This window comes from Mycothermus thermophilus (assembly GCF_041956435.1).
Source record: "Mycothermus thermophilus strain CBS 625.91 unplaced genomic scaffold VTJ04scaffold_6, whole genome shotgun sequence".
Classification (NCBI taxonomy): Eukaryota; Fungi; Ascomycota; class Sordariomycetes; order Sordariales; family Chaetomiaceae; genus Mycothermus; species Mycothermus thermophilus.
In genome coordinates this window covers 1,782,629-1,802,492 of record NW_027191432.1, presented here as the reverse complement: position 1 = coordinate 1,802,492, position 19,864 = coordinate 1,782,629, and the positions used below count along the sequence as shown (strand labels likewise).

Genomic DNA, 19,864 nt, shown 5'->3' with positions numbered 1-19,864 from the left:
GAGTCCGTCCACCGCAGGCTCGGATGGTCCATTTGAGCACCGCGGCAGGAACCCCCAGACTCAACCGAATACGTCAGAGCTCCGAGCACGCCGCCCGGATATCAAGGACCGCCCGGAACGAGCTTGTGTTCCTCCGGAAGAACTCCTCGCCTCCGGCTCCATGTTCCTGGCACTCGCATGAGACGTGCAACATCGAGCTGCACTGAACGAGGCGAAAGGGAGTCGGGCCGCGGGTAATTCATCTGAACATGGTGGCAGCCAAGTGATCAACCGCTCGCAACGACTGATGAATTCGGTTCCAATGGCCGGGTCTCCGACCAGCCACCCGTGTGACCATCGACGGCGTTGTGAGACGGGAGGGGCCGTTGATAGCCTGAGATCGCGGGGAGACGTGGGGAAAAAGGGACCTCGCCAGGGGTGACGATGATACGGTGCCATCTAGATCCCCAGAAGATGTGCTTTCTTCCGAACCTAGCTGCCGAACATCCCAGCACTAGCAGGTTGCGCTAATAGCTTTGGCAATACAGGCGAAGTGATGTGGACGGAACGCAGCTCCTGACTCTGGAGATGTGCAAGGCGTACTTCCACCGAAATCATCAGCACATTGATTGGGACCAGGGCTGACCGTTATTTGGCACCCACCTGTGCTTAGACGGCTGCTAAGATGTCAACGGCATCAATAGGTTTGAGCAATTGCTTCACCGTGCTCACCGTGGTGTTGACATGTCGTCGGAGTGCCGCCGTTTAGCCGCCAGGAGGGTCGGGATTGGCGCGGGTCCGCCCATCCATCGGCAGCCGGATGCTGACGCGGGAGCGATCTTAATCACAGGCGCTCCAATCACAGAGACGACGGTAAGTAGCAAACAGCCGGACGGCCATAACCAGCATGTCGAAAAGCCATCCAAAGAAACGGCAAATATCAAATTGGCTACCCTGACGTAACATCCCGAGCAGGACCATGTACAGTACACATGCAATTACGTACCCGATGCAGAGACACGAGTTCGATACAGCACAACAGTCTATAACCCCCGCCTCGCCATGTTCCTCGGCCCTTCACCCACCAAGCTTCCCAACCTCTTCATCAAGCATCAATCAGATCCTCCTCCTGCTGCGGCGCCGTATCCCTGGTATCCTTGGTCGTCGCCTTGCCCTTGCCCTTGCGGTCGGGCGTGCGGTGGTAGAACTCGTTGAGGATTTTGGCCGGGATACGGTTGAGCATGTCCTTGCGGTAGATGCGCAGCAGGCTCCATGCCAGGTCGAGCGACTCATAGATGGTCCGCGACTCGTACGGGCCCTGGCTGATGAAGGTGCGCTCGAACTTGTCCAGGAACTCAAGCGACAGCTTGTCCTCGGCCGACAGCGCCTCCTCGCCGATGACAGCCTTCATGGCTGCCGCGTCACGACCGATGGCGTACTTGGCATACAGCTGGTTAGACACATCACCGTGATCCTTGCGCGTCATGCCCTCGCCGATGGCAGACTTCATCAGACGGGACAGGGACGGGAGCACATTGATAGGCGGGTAGATGCCGCGGTTGTGCAGACCACGGTCGACGAAAATCTGCCCCTCCGTGATGTAGCCCGTAAGATCGGGAATCGGATGTGTGATATCGTCGTTGGGCATGGTGAGAATGGGAATTTGCGTGATAGATCCGTTGCGGCCCGCAACACGGCCGGCACGTTCGTAAATGGTAGACAGATCCGTGTACATGTAACCTGGGTAACCACGACGACCAGGCACTTCTTCGCGAGCAGTCGAGACCTCGCGGAGGGCATCGCAGTAGGATGACAAATCGGTAAGGATAACCAGAACGTGCTTTTCCAGTTGGTAGGCATAGTATTCGGCGGTCGTAAGTGCAAGGCGAGGAGTAATGATACGCTCGATACTGCACGCGTTCCCAGTTAGTAAGACTCTAAAGTAGCAAACATGAAGCTACCTACGTTGGATCGTTGGCCAGGTTGAGGAACAGCGTTGTGCGCTCCAGACTGCCGTTCTCCTCGAAGTCTCGAGTGAAGAAGCGAGCGGTTTCCAGGTTGACACCCATAGCCGCAAACACGATAGAAAAGTTCTCTTCGTGACCATCATGAACGCCCTTGTTTGTCACACCTTCACGCTGAACCAGACCGGCCTGGCGGCAAATCTGCGCGGCGATTTCGTTGTGCGGCAGACCGGCTGCTGAGAAAATAGGGATCTTTTGGCCGCGAGCGATAGAGTTCATGGTGTCGATGGCCGAAATGCCGGTCGAGATCATCTCCTCGGGGTATTCCTGCATTCTTTAGCGCCAGCTCCCAATGTATGTACATCTGCCAACCTTACTCTTGCGTAGGGGTTGATGGGGCTACCGTTGATGTCGAGGAAGTCCTCAGCCAGCACCTTGGGACCTTTGTCAATGGCGCGGCCTGACCCATCGAAGATGCGGCCCATCATGTCTTCCGATACGCCCAACTTCAAGCTCTCGCCTGTGAACTCAATTTTCGTCTATACTCCGTCAGTCCATGTTTTGGTCCACCGATGGTTCATTTGGAATGTTCTCACCTTCTTGACATCAACACCCGCTGTGCCCTCGAAGACCTGGTGATCCATCAGCATCTCCACCGCGCGATTTGTGTGTTTTCGTGGGGCGGTTCTACCTGCACAACGGCGCGGTTGCCTACACAATAGAGTCAGCAGGCGAACATGGCATGTGGCCTCAAGGGTCGCTCTCTCAATGGATGACATACCTCGTGCCTCCAGGACTTGACCAGCGCGTTGTGTCCCATCGCCAAGAGTGAGGGTCACGATCTCATTGTACATGGGGTTTTTGACCTGACAGGCCGTCAGCATGGCCGTCACCTGGTACAACGGGCCAATATCCAGAGCTCACATTGTCGAGGATAACGAGGGGACCGTTAACACCGCCAACAGTGTTGTACCGGATTCGGGGCTGGACCCGATACGACGACGATACCCGCGGGTCTCCCATGGTGATTAAACCGGCGTAACTAAGACGTTGTCGATAGAGGCGTCAGCGAAATACGGGAAGCGAGATACGTCTGGATGCAGGGCGTGACCGTTGGGCGAACTTCGGAGGAGGATGTTGGCCTGGGTTGGATGGGGTTCAACGACGTTGCAAGACCAGTAGCTCCGATGTGATAGCGACGACGACATCGCGCCAAGACTCCTGCTCCTGCCCCGCCGTCCCTCAGAGCGTGGAGTTCAGCCACAGCTTCCCAACAGCCACTGATCGCAGCATCTGACGATACCTCAGAAAACCACCCAAAGCCAGGAAAAGATCAAGAGTGTAGACCTCGGGCATTCGCCCTACTAACTTTGAGACTGTTCTGAATACTTTATTCTTTGAAAGTGCCGCCTTAGGGATACCGTACGACACGACGATTTGAGATGTGGCTGGGGATTTCCACATGGGAATCCACATACGAGAGTCAAGTGTGGCTGAGGGATTGCCGGAAACTATACCAATTTAGGTAACTTAGCATCGTCCCGTCGCGGCAGGCAAGATTTCCAAGCTGCGGCATCAGTTTCCAAGCTCGAAGGAGCTTTGGCCGTTGCACAAGCACCTGATTGCATTGACCGTCACCTCAACCTCACCATCACGATTCGCAACCATTGACACATGCCAGCGCGATATCCGAATTAACAAATAACACGCTCCAGAGGTCAGTCAGTGGCCACACTCAGCCACCATGTCGTCCATCTACAACCTCGAGCCGCAGCCGACCGCGTCGGTCGTCATCCACACAACACACGGCGAGCTCGCCGTCGAGCTATTCGCGAAGCAAACTCCCCTCACATGCCGCAATTTCCTCCAGCTGGCGCTAGACGGCTACTATGACGATACCATCTTTCACCGGCTCATTCCCGGATTCATCCTCCAGGGCGGCGATCCGACAGGCACGGGCCAAGGCGGCGAATCCATATATGATGGCGGCGCGTTCGGCGGGGACTTGGATCCGTGGCCCATGGACCAGCGGAAAGGGAGGAATGCGGGGCCGATGGGCGTCAACTTCAAGGATGAGTTTCACTCGCGATTGAAGTTCAACCGCCGCGGGCTCCTGGGCATGGCCAACGAGGGAGTCCCCGACAGCAACGGCTCCCAGTTTTTCTTCACATTGGGCAAGGCGGAGGAGTTGACGAACAAGAACACTTTGTTTGGCCGGGTTGCCGGTGATACCATCTACAACCTGATGAAAATGGGCGAGGCCGAAGTTGCAGAAGGCACGGAGCGGCCACTCTACCCGATGAAGATCATCCGGATTGAGATTCTCGTCAACCCGTTTCAAGACATGAAGAAGAGGGAACGGAGGGTGAGACATGAGATACCCAAGCCCATGCCCACGGAGAAGAAGCCCAAGAAGAGGAAAGGTGGGAAGCAGCTGCTCAGTTTCGGGGACGAAGAGGGAGATGCGGAGGAGGCGCCGGTTGTCAAGAAGCCCAAGTTCGACACAAGGATCGTTATGGATACAGGAGAGGAGTCTGCACCAAAGCCCATACCAGTCCGAGCGCCAGCCAAGAAAGAGACGAAAGAACCAAAAGCACAACCCAAGGAAGAGCGGGATACAGAGCGGAGGCGGTCACCGACGCCACGACGGAGCCCCGAAGTGTCGGAACGTGTTCTGGACAAGAAGTCGGCGCCTCCAACAGCCAAGAAATATGAGAGCGACAGGTCAGGCTCTGAATCCCCCGAGCCTCCTAAAAAGTCACTCTTGGAACGAACGAACGAAGAAATCGCAGCCATTAAAGCATCAATGAAGCGGACCATCTACGAAGAGCCGGTCAAGGAGAAGAAGAAATCAACCCTCGAGCTGATGGTGCCAGAAACATCAACTCGTGGGAGGAAACGGCGCCCAGGGGCCAACAATGTCAATCCCAGGGAAGAACAGGAGGCGTTGGATTTATTGAATGCCTTCCGAGCTAAGCTGGAACATGCCCCACCCGAGAAGAAAGCCGCCCAGCCGGCCAAGCAGGAAGTGGAAGACACTGGCGGCCAAGATGAGGAAGCTGTTTGCGACTTGCACTTCATTGCCAACTGCATGAGCTGCAAGGCCTGGGACAAGGAGGCTCGTGAGGAGAGTGACGACGAAGGCTGGATGTCGCACACGTTGACATTCACGGCCGATAAGCTGGGCAAGGACCTTAGCTATCGGAAGAAGGCCGAGGAGGAGCTTGTCGTCATTGACCCGCTGGAGAAAGCTCGGAATCTGAAGGAGGAGAAGAGGGCGAGCCGTGACTCAGGTGGTCGGGCGAGCGGGGCTCGAGCTTGGGATAGGGAGCGGGGCCGGGACCGCGAGCGCGAGCGCGGGCGCGAGCCGGATCGGGACCGTCGCCGTGGGCAAGACGGGGACAGGGACAGGAGATGGCGTTGAAACTTGATGCGCCAAGAACGGACCGCCGTCATGCAACGCTACGCAACGACTCGTAACCCGAGTTGAACTGCCGAAAAAACGTCGTGATACCCATATTGCAATTGTAGATTGATCCTTTCCATCGCGTTACCTCAGAGACATTGAGGAAAAGAGGTCTTGCCATTGAGGTGAAAGCCTGACAATGGGAGCCAGAGGTGGTTCTGCAAAAGTTCAAGCTCTAATGTGTATACTACTACTATATAGGTTGCCAAAATATTGGATCCCAAAGAAGGGCACATACGTCATCCAGGGGCCTTGTTTGATCTGGATGCCAGGACTTTCTATGATGGCCATGTGGGTTGCGTTTCAAAGAAGCTGTCCGCAGAGTGTCCCAAAGGAGACGAGACACGAGACAAGCACCCAACTCCCAATTGAAAGAGTAGAATACTTGGAGGCCAATCACCTCATATTGTTTTCTCAACACGATGGCTGAAGGCACGCTGGGGTAGCTCGCCGAGAGATGTCCCTCTTCTCCCGCTTCATCGTCTGATCATTATGTCATCTCTCGCGGAGTCTGAGGTGGCATCGGACAAAAAACCTGGGATTGCATCAAGGCCTGGTTCGTCAAGCGGCAGTCGCCGTTAGTCAGGGCGCTAGTCTCCTTCGGTTACTTATCGCTACCCCGCCTGTGGACTCTTATCGCAACGCGCGCTGATTGGTCAAGACCTCGGAAAAATCGCTGTCCTCTGAAGAAGAGATGGCCTCATTTGGAGGAGCCAGTCTCTGATGATGGAAGCGTTGGAAACCATCGAACCTGCAACCTGCAACCCGCAACTTTGGCAACAACCTGATTCAACAACAAACAAAACCGACCACGATACCGACAACACCATACCAGCCCCCTAACCCGGCGACACCGATCCATCCTCGCGACCTCCCCCGCTCAAGCGACCTGTCTTCTTGTCCTCTTTTCGCAACAAGTGCCCTTATCTCAATCCACCAACCGGGAACCGAACCGTTGCGGAACACAGGGCGCACCTCCAAGGCTGCCAACCGACCTCTGTGCATTGTCCACAACGCTTCGAGGCTCTGGCTCTCGCAGGCGCCATCGACCAGCAACAATCGGCCTGTGAGACACTCTGACAATCTCCTCTTCCGACGTCAAAGGGTTGGCGTCGCCGCGGAATGCCTTTGCGACCTTCCGGATGATCAACAGCAGAGTGGCTGCGCTGCGTCCATAGACCATCCCCGAGGGTTACCTTGGTCAAGGCATCCGCCAGGACTTGCTTTGAGAACTCAGGACAGCCAGAGAGATATAAAATTGGGCCCGGTGCTGATTTCCGGATCCTTCCTATCGCCTCACCGATCTTAAGTCTGCGCTTGGAGCAACCGATCCACGCGATCAAAGTCCCATCAAACACACCTCCATAACTGAGGTCTGCCATCGACGACGACTGCAGCACGAATTCCTCCGTCATCGAGAAACCCGTCCCCAACACTTCTGTCGCCTCCGGACCAGCTCGACTCGTCGGTGCACCTCGTTAACCGCTGCTACCGGCGAACTGTGCGGCTCCGGATCGGCTCCTGCTAGTCGACCCTACGCGCACAGGTGTTATGTCTTCACCCAATCCACGAAAGCGACCTGTTCCAGGCAATCCGCCTATGGTGCCCATGCCCCAGATGTCGCAGCCCTTCACTGCCGTCCCGTCGGACCCCATGTTCAGGTGGAACGGCGTGGATGGGACTGGCTTTGTAGATACCGCTGCCCCGGCCGTCAACTCGTTCTCGATGGTCCCAGCAGCTGGTTCCTACAGCCAAGGGCTAACCAATCCGTCGACTGCGTTGGCTCGCCGTCAAAACAGCCGGGCTCTGGTCACAACTGCTCCGAGGGCACCCTTCGAACGTGCGACAGACACTTGGAACGGGTTCGGGGACGATTCGAGCTATCTCCACACAGCAGCCTCAGACTTGGACGAGCACGACAACATCGAGCGTCTCGAGGAGTTGGCTTTGAGGGCAAAGAAGGAGGCGCAAGCCAAGCGGAAACAGATTCCACCGTTTGTGCAGAAGCTCAGCAGGTAGTGTACTCTAGCTTTATATGCTTAAAGTTGAGCAAACATGCTGACAACCCTGATGCAGCTTCCTCGATGAGTCGCGCAATACGGACCTGATCCGGTGGTCCGACAAAGGCGATTCGTTCATAGTGCTGGATGAAGACGAGTTCGCCAAGACGCTGATCCCCGAGCTCTTCAAACACAATAACTATGCCTCGTTCGTGCGACAGCTCAATATGTACGGCTTCCACAAGCGCGTGGGGCTGTCTGATAACTCCATGAAAGCCAGTGAGAGAAAGAACAAGAGCCCGAGCGAGTACTACAACCCGTACTTCCGTCGCGGTCATCCCAATCTGCTGTGGCTAATCAACAAACCAAAGAGCGGCTCCAACAAGAAGAAGACCAAGAAAGAGGAGGTCGAGAACGAGAGCGAGGAAGACGGTGTTGAAGAGGCGTACAACGGACAATCGCTGGCAACCTCCCAGGCCGGACGCGGAGCCGTGTCGAACGAGATCGGGCCGCTTCACAAGAAGGACCTTATCCAGGTCAAGCACCAGATCGAGAGACTTCAGCAGCAACAGGTCGCTATCTCCAACATGCTCACCAAGATACGGCAGGACCAGAACCAGCTCTACCAGCAAGCCGTCCTTTTCCAGACGATGCACGAGCGGCACGAGAACTCGATCAACGCCATCCTGAACTTCCTGGCCAACGTGTTTAGGAAATCGTTGGAGGAACAGGGCGGAACGCAAACCGTCCAGGACCTGCTGGCGAGTATCATTCCCAACACTCAAAATCACCCCCAAACACAAATCCCACAGTCGGGAGGCGTTGTCGACCTCGGCGGTTTTGTCAACCAGCGGTCGCAAAGCGTGACTACGGTGGGCACTCCCAAGCGGCAGCAGCGCCTGCTGCCTCCCATCCCACAATCCGGGAGGACCTCGTCCGTGTCCACCTCAGCCACACTGCCGCCTACGCCGAAGGTGGCACACCAAGCCCCCCCGATGGGCACGGTTACCGAGCTCTTCGACACCTCGCCTGCGGATACCTCGGCCACGGCCTACGTTAAGAACAGTCTGCGGAACAATCCCCAGGAAGGCATGATGAAGATCATTCAGGACACCAACGCGGTGAACAGTGCGCCGGCATTCGACCTGCCCGAAGTTGCCGCAAAGACTCCTGCCAGCATGAGCGACGACCAGCGCACGCAGATGCTCAACATTATGGCCCGCAATGGCTCATCAGCGGCGCCGTCAACTACTAGCACCGTCGCTGTGCCCACCCCTAGCCCGTCTGCTACAGTAGCGACAACGGCAGCCACAGCCCCTACAAACCCGGACATTGCCAACCTCTCTCTCTCGCCCAACCTGTCATCGATCCCAGGAATGCCGAGCCTGCAGGAACTCCAGAACACACAAGCCCAACTTGAGGTCCTGCAGCGCCTCCAGGCCGAGCAGGCCGAGGAAATCAACGCTCTCACACAAATGCTCGGTCCCCTGAGCCCATCTGGTCGCATTCCCGGTCTTGACGAGCATGGAAACCCCAACACCAGCTATTTCGACAGTGTCGACTACGACCAGTTCATCCACCCCAACGCGTTCTCGGACCCCAACTTTGAGGGTGGCGACCTCGACGGCATGGGCGGCGTTGGAGGAACTGATGGCGCCGACTTCAACTTCAGCTTGGACGGCAACACCACCACCACGAACAACAACGCGTCTACAACCGGTAATTTCATCACGGGTGTTGGCGCCAACAACGCCAATGCTGGCCAGGCAACGACTGACGCAGCCGTGGATGTTAAGACCGCCTCCCCGAACAATACGCCCAGCCCGGCCGCCACTGAGGAGATTGACCGCGCTGATTTTGGAGACAGCCCGGAGCGCGGGACCAAGCGGCGCAGGAAGGCGTAGAAGAATTGGGTTTGATGGGAAGCGGGGAGGTCCTAGTCGACGCTGGGTTTCCTAGATTTACCGGGGCGGTCCGGGGATGATTGAGAAAGGCGGTAATTTCCCATTTCGTCGAGACGGTTGGGGAGGAGAGGAGGCGCGGTGACATGAAAACAAAAAAGTGGCGGTATTGGATGATTTGGTTGCTTTTTCTTTCTCCTCTGGAACTTTGGAATTGGACTTGGCAAGGAAGATGGTCGTGCGATGGCTGGCGGGATGGTTGGTTGATCTTCATAATTGGTTCTCCTCTTTGTTTCCTTGTTCATTGCGTTAATAATCCCCTCCTCTCTCTTCACCTGGTTCTTGGGGTTTTCCCGCTTTGCTTCTTTTTCTATTTCGTTGATCGTACATTGGTGAGCAGGGTTGGGTGCGGGAGGAGGAGTAGAGATGGAAGCGAATGGATGGATTGGGGGAAGGGATGAATGGCTGGTAGTTGGAGCGGCGGCGATGATGGGTGGTCTTGTGTCTTAGACATTCCTGATGTTGTGTTTCTTTTCCTTTGGCAACCAGTGGGAGGGTTCCTTTTCTTTCATGAAGTGAGACGAGATTTGTTTGCGGGGAGGGGAGGGGAGAAGAGATACATAAACAACACCCAGTAGTAACAACGGAATGAGTGATGACAACGATGATGATAGGTAGTCTCGGGATATTCTTAGCTTGTAGGTAGAAAGAGATCGACCATAGTAGTTCAGATAAGTTCTTTAGTGGAGATGATTGTGTTTGTCTCTTCCTCCAGCTTCAGTGACTAGACATCGGGGGAATCCATGTTGGGCCAATCGCATACCACCACTATCCGGGCTCCTCGACATCATGGAATATCCTGATGTGTTGGGTATCACTTGCCTCTATGTTTGTTGTATCCGGGTATCCTTCTCTGTACGGGTCAAGGACAAACGGACCAAGAGCTGTTGGTGTCATCCCATCCCGCAATTCTTTTTCCAACCCCATCTTTCACAGCCCACCCTCTGCTCTGGCTTGATCATCACTTGGCAAGCGGGTTCGCATGAATGGTCACCCTCTCAATCCTCACCGGCTCAGTCGGCCTATTCTTTTTATCCACCTCGACCTGCTCGATCTTTGCCAGAGTCCTCAAACTCTCGTCCCCCAGCAGCTTCCCAAATACGGTGTTCAGCCCGTCCAGGTGCGGTGCGGCGGCGAAGGTGATGAAAAACTGGCTGCCGTTGGTGTTGGGCCCTTTGTTGGCCATGCTGACGACGCCGCGATCGTGGTGCCGCAACCCCGGTCGGATCTCATCGTTGAAGGTCCCGCCCCAGATGGAGCGACCGCCCTTGGGATTATCAGGGGGATTGGGATGCGCAGGAGCACCCGTCTGAGCCATGAATCCCGCGATGACACGGTGGAAGGGCGAGCCGTCGTAGTAATTGGAGGCGCAGAGGGCAAGGAAATTCTAATAGGAAGGGACCTGGTTAGCGGAGGTTATTGCGGGAGAGAACAAGGAAAAGACGCCGGCCACCGGGGCGGGAGGTCCGGAGAAAGGCAATCGGCGCGGCAGTGCAACCGAGAGGCGGTGCGGCCATCAGATATTCATACCTCAGCCGTTTTGGGGACGCTCTCGCAAAAAACCTCGATCTTGAGGTCCCCGAGAGTTGTGTGCAGCGTTACGGACATGGCGGGCGTGTCAAATGTCGTCTAGGTCCCATGGCTTGTTTGAAGCTCCAGGAAGAGTGCGACTGGATTCTGCCGATCGATGGCCAAAGAGGTTCTCAGAAAATTGTGTCGAGGTTGTTGACATCAGGGACTGGGCATCTTGGCATCTCATCTAGGTCGCTGCGCCAAGTCCCTGGGTCCCCAGCTGCAGCCCTACCACTGACCAAGGCAGAGAAGAGGTTTCAGGTCAACCAGCTGACGGGATGTTGGTGGTGCGTGGGGAAGTGGAAACAGCGGGGTCAGAGAAGGAAACATGGCGGGCTAGCTTTGGCTGAGGCACATGCCGTCTGCTGGGCAGGCATCCACCAAAGGAACATGTAACCTCAGAGATGTGAACGATCAAAAGAACAGCCCCAAAGTCCCTTTAGACATTGGGCGTACAAGACTTGGATTCCATTTTCCTGGTGCTTTGTGGATTCTTTCCTCGGCCCAAGGTTTGTCCGTTTGAACATTTGATCCTCCAGGTTGTACGAGTATGTATGTATGTATGTACTCTGTTCCAAGTTTTCGTTGAGTTCTGCACTGGGATTACCAACCTCTTCCAGTGTTCTGTCTGAACCGGCAACGCGCTGCTCAGCTGGTTCATTGACACAGCACGTCCCTCATTTGAGCACCTCAACACCTAGGTCTTATTGTCATGCTCACATTCCCGATTGCATCGCACGGATTGACCAAATCTTCAGGGGCTTGACAAACTCAGAAATGAGCTTCCAGTTCCTTCGCTGGGAATACTAACTAGAGCCTGCTCGGAGAATCCGGCCCACGGAGTCTTCTAGCAACTGCTGCCACTTCGGGTTCAAGTTCAGCGTCCCGCATCCACGCCTCCAATCGCAATTCTCGGTCGCCGCACAACTCTCAAGAGACACAAAGCGCTCGGCGGCTCGAGGGGCGATTCCATTCGGCCCCTCCCCACCTTTCCAGCAACCAAACAGCAGCACCTCACAGCTCGCACTCAGGCACACCCCGGTTACAGCTAGTACTAGCAAAGCACACAGACAACGGAGGAGACGGCACCTGGACCCAACAGCTCCAGGGCTGATGCGTAAGCTGGGGCTGGGCTTTTGTCGTCTCACCTCCCATCCGCTTCCACACACCACCTAAGGCCGAGAACGTTCACCTGCAGCCAAACATTATCACTCCCAAAGTCCTAGACAATCACCGACATACAACTCTTGCGATCGCCCCGCTTTCTACCATATTCTCGCCCGGCCTCGTCGCCAATGTGACGCCGATGCCCACGCCTACAACGACAATCTCTTATCGATACAGGAGCCTCACCACTACATCCCAACCCCTCCTCCGCCGTCGCCTTCCCAGCATTTCCCCCCCGACTTTTGGTCTCGCGCCGCCGCCGACCAACCTCCGCGGCGAGGGCCTGCCTCCTTTGTGACCGGCGACGGCCGCCGTGTCCGTCCCGATAGCGGCCATCCACCTCGCTTCGAGCCAACAGCAAAACAAACAAGAAGAGCAAACACACCACCCCGCCTTGATCGAGCGGTCGGCAGTGGCCGGCCGGTACCAGCGCCAGGATGAATGTCGCAAATATCCCCGCCTCCGTTCGCGTTTCCGGCCCACCAAATAGCAGCTTTTTGGTGGGATACCCGGGCATTTCTGCGACCTTGGTACGTTGGTCCTCTTCTCATCCTCGTTGTCCTGTCGCCCGCGAAGTCCCATCTCCAGCGCTTGTGGCGCGACAATGCGTCGCGGAGAAACGTCCGAGCCTTGCGAGGCCTTCTGTTGCCCTTACTGACCATGCCATTTCGCAGCCTCGAATCGTGGGCAAGGTCGAAATCAGGCCAGGCGCGGGCATTTCTGCCCCTGTCATGATCTCTATGGTTCGCATCTGCCTCCAACGACGAGAAACAATACACCCGGCCGCCGAGAATGTCGCGAAACGCCACCTGGGGACGCCACGACGAGAGACGGTAGACTTGGTTGGGAAAGAGGTGCTCCTGTTCCGCTGCATGTCTGGCAAGGACGCCGAGAGTGTCATAGCCATGGACTTGCCCTTCCAGATCCTCATTCCCTTTGGACGCAGTGGCGAGGAAGTAAACCGGCGCATCCCACCTGCGAGTTTACAGTTACCCAGTCGAATTGCTGAGACGTACTACGAGCTCGTCGTCACCGTTCAGCAAGGCCCGAGCATACAGAACCGCTACACATTCCCAGTTCCATTACAGCGCTACGACACACTCTCGACATTCGGCATGTACAACCGGCCAGAGAACAGGGCAGCAACCGCCGATCACATCGTGACGTTGGGTATCTCACTCCCCAAATGGAGTTATGGGCCGCTCGATCCTATCTCGGTCTACGTCAAACTCTCACCCAATCCTGACTACCTCAGCAAAGCGAGGAGGGTGACAATACAAAAGATTACGCTTACCATTGAGGAGGAAATCACGTTCAATCCCGAAGGCGACGAGCCGACGAAAAAGGTCAACAAGATCGCCAAGCACACACAACCTGTCGGGATAAAATTGCCCGAGAACGGATACATTACGAGCTTGGGTCTCGTCCTCCCAGCACGAGACCTCCGAGACCCAGACGGCATTATCAAGCGAGGCAAACCCCAATTCCCAATGTACGAAGTGACAAGCTTCACGACTACATCTACCCTTTACAAGATCGAATTCTTCCTGAGCATCAAGGTGAGTGATGCTTTTGCCACCTACCCAGTTAGGCCCTCTCCACCGCTAACTCACCTTCTATTCAGGCGCACATGACCTCCGCCAGGGACATCACATTACGCCTGCCCATTGTGGTATGCCCCATGGACCAGCAAGCCTGCAAAGAAGAGATGGAGGCCATTGAACAGGCAGCCAAAGACGCCTCACTCGTCGACCCGAACAACCCCGTGCTCCCAGAACGGGTTATTGTCTTGGCTCATGAGAGGGAAGCGATTCGATACCTTGGCCTTTGCGAGGTCGGCGGCGTTAAGAAGATGCTGATTGAGTGATTTCCTTCAAGAGAGGTGGGGACTTTGTAGGGCTGTCTTCGTCCAAGGGGAGGCCTTCCGCGCATGACGGGACTGATCGACCCTACGTACGAAGTGGTCGCGATTCAACACCACCGAGCATGGACCACCCAGTCCCCAGCGATTAACCCGAGCCGAAACAAAGCGCCTACTAACTATTCCCCACTGCCACCTAAAGAACCAAGTGCTCAGATGGGGAATGGTGAATCCCTGTGTGGTGGCATGGTGTTCAATCAACCCCCTTCGAGTCTCGAGACCACCGGTATCCCAAGTGTCACCCAGGAGAAATCTATCATGACCGAATGCGTCATGGCATGGCCCTCGTTGTCCACAAATTCATGAACACCAACAGCTAGCATACCATTTGAGTGTGAGACCTACCAATGTCTCAACCTACTCATCAGCTGGCTAGAAGACGATGGAGCGTCCGCATATCAACGTCACGAGGAAAGCACATTAACTGGGGACATACGTTCGAGTGGATCCAGGTCTCAGCGGAGAAAACGCCCTGAAAAGGAACCGGAAAGGGAGAGACAGATATATATGGCCTTGCCTTCATGAAGGGAAAGGGATATCCTGACAAGGATTTCATGATCATGATGATGGGTATGAGTGATGACAAGCCGGCTATGATAAAGGAAGAGGTTTATGTCAAAGGCGATGTTGGCGCGGCGTTTTGTGTGCGATGTTCTGTATAAAGGTCGTTATGGAGCGGGGTGTTTCGGTTGGCTTCCATATGGCTTGGGGGGTTAGGCGTCTGTATACGGATGGACACTTGGAATTGCGAGGCGGTGCTTCCTGTGGCATACCTGAGGTATCTACTTTTTTGTACGGTGCTTGGGTGATATTACGGTGAGATTACATGTTGTGTTGGCCTTTCACAGGGCCGTGGTCAACACCCCTCTTCATGTGGTGTGTGATGACTCTCATGTTGTTGGTATGGTACGATTCTCCGGGGTTCCGGACTACATAAACTCTTCCAGGTTGGAATCGACGTACATCCGGCTTTTTGGGTCTCTCAAGGCAGTGATTTAATCGACAATTGTGAGAGGTGGTTGAGGTTGGTCGGGAGGGTCAAATCTCCGTGTTAACCCTAACCCTTTGGACGATCATCACCCAACCAAGGTTTGCCTTGCAGATTCTGCCTTCTCAGAACATGGCCAACACTCCAACAAAACCAATCTGGAAGCATTACTTCCAGGCGAGAGTTTGATTTAGAGTTCATTCGAAGGAATAGACCATTGAATTGAGCCTTGGGGTCTTTTACCATTATTTTGGTTCTTTAAGGTACCCACTGACCCGGGTTGACTTGAACCAAGGACCGAGGTTTGTCGACACACATCACAAATCATCCCACTCTGGAAAAACTCAGCTCGATTCTTCGAAACTCATCATCAACCTTCACACCAGAGTTTTTTACACCCCGAAACAAACCACGTGCCCACCATGCCCCTCGACGACGACGACAACCCGTCCGCCATGACGGGGCTGGAGTCGTCATTCTCCAACAACAGCCCCGCCGCCGCTGCTGCCGACCCTGACCAGCTAACTCCTGAAGAAGAGGCCCTGGAAGACAACGAAGGCGGCCAAGACTTCCGCGCCTTCGCTGCCTCGCTGCAGAGCCAGCAGTACCGCAAGGCGCCGGGCCTGTCTGCGCAGACCATCCGCCGCGGCGAAAAGGACTTTGAGTCGCACGGCACACGCGCGCAGGCCGACGCGCTGGAGCAAAGCAGGGCGGCGATGCGCGATGTGTTGAGTTATGTGAGGGTTCATTCTTCGGGTGGTAGTGCAGGGCAGCAGCAGCAACAGCAGCAGGTGAGGGGGTGGTACTTCCCCGGCTGGTGGGAAGGGTTTGGGGAGGACGAGGAAGAGAAGCAGACGGCTGGGACGGATGGGCAGAGGAAACCTTACGGGTGGATCAGGGAGCGGGTGGTGGTTTTGGAAGGGTCGTCGGCAGCGACGCAGGTGCTGGGACGCGCGGTGACGGGCCAGGGGAGGGACAGGCCGGCGAGGGGGAAGGATTGGTTGCTGCCGGAGGAGGCGTTGTATTTGGTTGAGCGGGGAAGTTTGGATCTCTGGTGGCCGTTTAAGGAGCTGGGGGAGATCTTTCCTCCTGAGGGGGGTGCTGAAGGTGGGGTTGGTGAGGCGGTGGAGGAGGAGGAGGCAGCGAAGAAGGAGGCGGTGGATGAGTATGAGATGGGCATTCCGCTGAGCTTGCAGGCGGCGTATGCGTTGCTCATCGGCGATGACGGCGAGCGTGGCAAGATCAGCTTGCAGAAGTTCCAGGTCTACTCGAACCTCAAACGCTGCGGGTACAACGTCCTCCGCGCGCCGCCTCTTCCCAAACAGCATGCTACGACTTCGACCTCATCCCCTCCAGCGCCGCGGCAAACCCTCTGGCAATGGCTCACTACTCGCATGACCACCACACCTCAACCGCCTCCGTACGGCCCTCTCGTCCGCCCTGGTCTCTACCGTTCCTACATCCCCATCTACCGCCAACTCTCGCTCCTCCCACGCCATCAGCCTTCCTCTCCCTCGTCGTCTCTAACACCATCCCAATCTCCAGCTTTCCAAATCCACTTCTATGTCTGGAAATCCGCACAAAAATGGTCCAAACTCCGGCACCCCGCTCCCGATTTCCGCCTCGCCGTCGTCGACGCGCAGCAGACCTACGTCCCCTCGCTACAAGAGATCGGCGCGCTTCTCGATGCCGCACCCGTCGACGAGGGCAAGCCCGAGTGGAAGGGCCACCCGGGACGCATGTATGCCAGGCTGAAGCACGGGTCGCGCAACGTTTTGGTGGCGGTGGTGGATCACGGGGTGATTAACTACATGCGGTTCGCGGAGGGGAGCGGGTTTGTGGAGGAGGGATTGTACGGACGATTTGATGCGGCCGTTGCTGGAAAGGGGCTTGGGGGGAGGAAAGGGGGTGGGAGGAATAATGGCCGCGGAGGGGTGGTCAAGAGAGGGAAGGGTGGAAGGGGGAGGGGGAGATGATTGTTGCCTTGAGTGGATGATGTTTACAAAGTATACGGTTTGCTGTGGACGATTGGGTTGTGTATGTATGACTATGACGACGGAGAAAGTGTGCCTTCAGATGCTTCTTTGGGCGTGCAAGACGGTAATCGTTCGGAGAAACTGGACGAGGTGCCTGAACTATCTAGACATCCTTGATTCTCCAATTTCGATCGAGACCACGCCTGTCAAGCCGGAAGTCCATTCGCCCTTCAGGCTGACTATTGACAGCCCAGGACACAATGTTGACAGCCAAGTGCTCAAGCTGGAAATGCTTGTTCTGTCGAAGCAAACCACATGTCCCGACTGACTACCCAACAGGCAGACAAGTTTGCCTGTCTTCGTATCCGTCCGCGAGCGCCGTGTTCGACGTACCACACGTCCAAGTCCACGTCACACAAGAAATTGGTCAGGGCGACGGGGTGCCTATGTTGTCCCCTGGTTTTATCAATCCTAGAAAACGAGTCCTGTCCTTCTGATGAATGTCGGGTGCTTGTGGTCAGGTTGGTGCACACTGTATATACACGGTACAGATGTGCCTGGGTGCCCAGAACCACGCCATGCAGGCCGTGGTTGACGACATTGACCTGGATGAACTAAGGCTGATGTGGCTTGTTTTTCTTGTCAGGGCAAGATAACTTCGGAGCACGACCTCCTTCATATGGATTACTCTACTCAGGAGGTCGGGAACCTGATTAGTAGGTATAATAATTACCTGTGCTTGCTGCTGGTGGGGGTCGTGGATTGTCTCTACCTTTAGTTGTGTAACGTTTATTTGCTCAGGGAACTAGCCAACGAACCTAGGCGATTTAGGTAAGTAGAATGGGATTCAACCGTGGACAACGGGTGTTTGTGCCCAGGCGCTTGTCACATGATGGGAAGGTGACTGAGCTGGGTAATGGTTGGTTGAGACTTGATCCGGTTGTCCGGAGCCGTCCAGTCCCAGGTTTTTCATTTGCGGTGGATGGAAAATGCTGCGCTCTGAATTGCTTGCTTACTCTTGAGGACTTGACAACTGGCAACCTCTGTTTCTCGCCATTAACATCGAGTTGGCTGATTGGACACTGTCAAACATGACAACTGCAAGCAACTGGAGCGGGGGCCATGGATTTGCGGTCTGTGTGACGTCTTCGGGTGGCACCAACCCTGTCGCCAACCGGCAGCACGTTTTTTTGTTGTCTTCTGATTTGAGTTTTTCCACGCTTGGGGGCTTGAGAAAGTCGTGATTTTAGGCTGGGCTGTTCAGAGGACTTGCGGGTGGACCAATGGCGTTCTAGCAAGTGGGTCACATGTCCCCGATTTTCGTCTCACACAAGTGGATTGACAGGTCCGCAGGCTTGAAATGATGATGTGAGTAAAAAGCAAACCGAATCTGGAAGTCAGATCGGACGTTGTTGGGTGCACAGTCCAAGGCGCAGCTTTTCTTTCTAAGTACATTCGAAACCAACTCCGATCCTCGGAACACGGAGCCCGTCGAATTGAATCCATCGCTTTTTGTCTTTTTGATTGATTAATTCCTTGGCATAACGGTGATGGAATGGATTGATGCTCGCCTAGGTGTCGGAGAGTCTTGTTGTATCCGTACTATTTGGACTGTGCCGGCAAGTTGGGGGTTGTTTGTCTCTTCCGTCACTTCTTCCGTCTTGCCAATTTAACCTCTGATGGATTCCCGGTAACCCGACAATGTGGAAGAAGGTCGCCTTCGTGACCCGCAGCGGCTCTTCGCGTCTCTTTCTGCCTTGCAACCCTCTTGTTGCAACCTTCCCAACTGGGTTGATTGAGCCTTTTTGAGACTTCATCGCTCTGTTTGCCCAGTCAAGGACTCGAAAAGGTAACTAACAACAGCGAACCCCGAGACACAAAACAGCGCTGTGATGCTCGAACGGCGTTTCCCCTCCTCTCAAGCCTGGCAGAAAACACGAAACCCCGATTGCCTGCATCCTGTCTGATGCAGCCGGAAGGCTGTTTCAGATGATTCGAAGTCGGGCGATCGGGGCCTCTCTCGTCATGTCTCAAACAGGAAGGTCGAAAACACAAGGGTGCAGCCAAACTAACAATAATATCTAGCGAACCACAAAAGTGCATTGCCATGAACGCCGTGCGCTTACACCATCCGTTCTTCCACGTTCCGGCTGTGGTTCACGCGCGACCGAGTATGTGTGACTTTTCGTCGCTCTTCGCTTCCACGGTGGCTTTCTTGTGTTGGGCTTATCTGCTGTGTGCCGGGCAAGGATGGCCCGAGATTGAACGGAGATGAAGGACAAACAGAAACTCGAGCGTCTCCGGTCTCTGGGCTCTGTTTGACTCCGCCCGCCCTTGGGTGTTTCGAGTCTGAGCCACTTTGAGAGTCATCCAAGGCTCCCCAATGTCGCCTCGATTCCACGTTTGTTCGCCCAGCAAACATGGGATTCTGAGCCAAGTGTTCAACAGAAACAAAGAGGAGCTGGTGCAATGTGGATGAGGACTGAAGTAACACCCAGCGCTCCGGGCCAGGCACCTATGGTAGGTATGTAGGTATGTACTCTATGTGGGCATGTAAGGTAGGTATAGTATGTACAGATGTAGGGTGCATGGAGTCATGGACGACATACCGAACTAAACTCTTGTCACCTATAACGTTAATCCAATGCCACTCGTCAGACTCTTACACCCCCTCCCCCGGCCTAGGCGTCTCTGTCTGGCAAATGACCTTTTGTCTCCCTTGGTTTCAATTGTCCTAACGTTATCTGACTACTTCTACCCACTCTGCGCCAGTCCCATCCATTCATTCCCTCCACCTTTCCCTCCTTCTTTCCCACCTCTCCCACTTCCTCTTGCACACACGCCGTCCGGGTTTTTGACAGCCCACGATC

General features: G+C 55.3%; 7 protein-coding genes across 7 annotated transcripts; 4 read left to right on the top strand and 3 right to left on the bottom strand.

Moving 5' to 3' along the window:
* Positions 1–1,084: 1,084 nt before the first annotated feature.
* VTJ04DRAFT_9076 (uncharacterized protein) lies at positions 1,085–2,966 on the bottom strand (the record flags this gene model as incomplete). The annotated part of the gene is made up of 7 exons (XM_069367583.1): positions 1,085–1,889; positions 1,945–2,270; positions 2,321–2,482; positions 2,540–2,575; positions 2,635–2,654; positions 2,725–2,809; positions 2,868–2,966. 7 exons carry the CDS (start codon positions 2,964–2,966, stop codon positions 1,085–1,087), a joined length of 1,533 nt encoding a protein of 510 aa, XP_069215897.1.
* A 721-nt stretch (positions 2,967–3,687) lies between these two features.
* VTJ04DRAFT_9075 (uncharacterized protein) lies at positions 3,688–5,367 on the top strand (the record flags this gene model as incomplete). Its single annotated transcript, XM_069367582.1, has 1 exon — positions 3,688–5,367. One exon carries the CDS (start codon positions 3,688–3,690, stop codon positions 5,365–5,367), a length of 1,680 nt encoding a protein of 559 aa, XP_069215896.1.
* Positions 5,368–6,198: 831 nt separating this feature from the next.
* On the bottom strand, positions 6,199–6,824 carry VTJ04DRAFT_9074 (uncharacterized protein; the record flags this gene model as incomplete). The annotated part of the gene is made up of 2 exons (XM_069367581.1): positions 6,199–6,473; positions 6,545–6,824. The coding sequence occupies 2 exons, from the start codon at positions 6,822–6,824 to the stop codon at positions 6,199–6,201; spliced, it is 555 nt and encodes a 184-aa protein (XP_069215895.1).
* A 136-nt stretch (positions 6,825–6,960) lies between these two features.
* Positions 6,961–9,313, top strand: VTJ04DRAFT_9073 (uncharacterized protein; the record flags this gene model as incomplete). Its single annotated transcript, XM_069367580.1, has 2 exons — positions 6,961–7,424; positions 7,486–9,313. The coding sequence occupies 2 exons, from the start codon at positions 6,961–6,963 to the stop codon at positions 9,311–9,313; spliced, it is 2,292 nt and encodes a 763-aa protein (XP_069215894.1).
* A 1,018-nt stretch (positions 9,314–10,331) lies between these two features.
* VTJ04DRAFT_9072 (uncharacterized protein) lies at positions 10,332–10,978 on the bottom strand (the record flags this gene model as incomplete). Its single annotated transcript, XM_069367579.1, has 2 exons — positions 10,332–10,757; positions 10,901–10,978. The coding sequence occupies 2 exons, from the start codon at positions 10,976–10,978 to the stop codon at positions 10,332–10,334; spliced, it is 504 nt and encodes a 167-aa protein (XP_069215893.1).
* A 1,568-nt stretch (positions 10,979–12,546) lies between these two features.
* Positions 12,547–13,976, top strand: VTJ04DRAFT_9071 (uncharacterized protein; the record flags this gene model as incomplete). Its single annotated transcript, XM_069367578.1, has 3 exons — positions 12,547–12,639; positions 12,784–13,668; positions 13,734–13,976. 3 exons carry the CDS (start codon positions 12,547–12,549, stop codon positions 13,974–13,976), a joined length of 1,221 nt encoding a protein of 406 aa, XP_069215892.1.
* A 1,464-nt stretch (positions 13,977–15,440) lies between these two features.
* On the top strand, positions 15,441–16,994 carry VTJ04DRAFT_9070 (uncharacterized protein; the record flags this gene model as incomplete). The annotated part of the gene is made up of 1 exon (XM_069367577.1): positions 15,441–16,994. One exon carries the CDS (start codon positions 15,441–15,443, stop codon positions 16,992–16,994), a length of 1,554 nt encoding a protein of 517 aa, XP_069215891.1.
* Between the last annotated feature and the right edge of the window lie 2,870 nt (positions 16,995–19,864).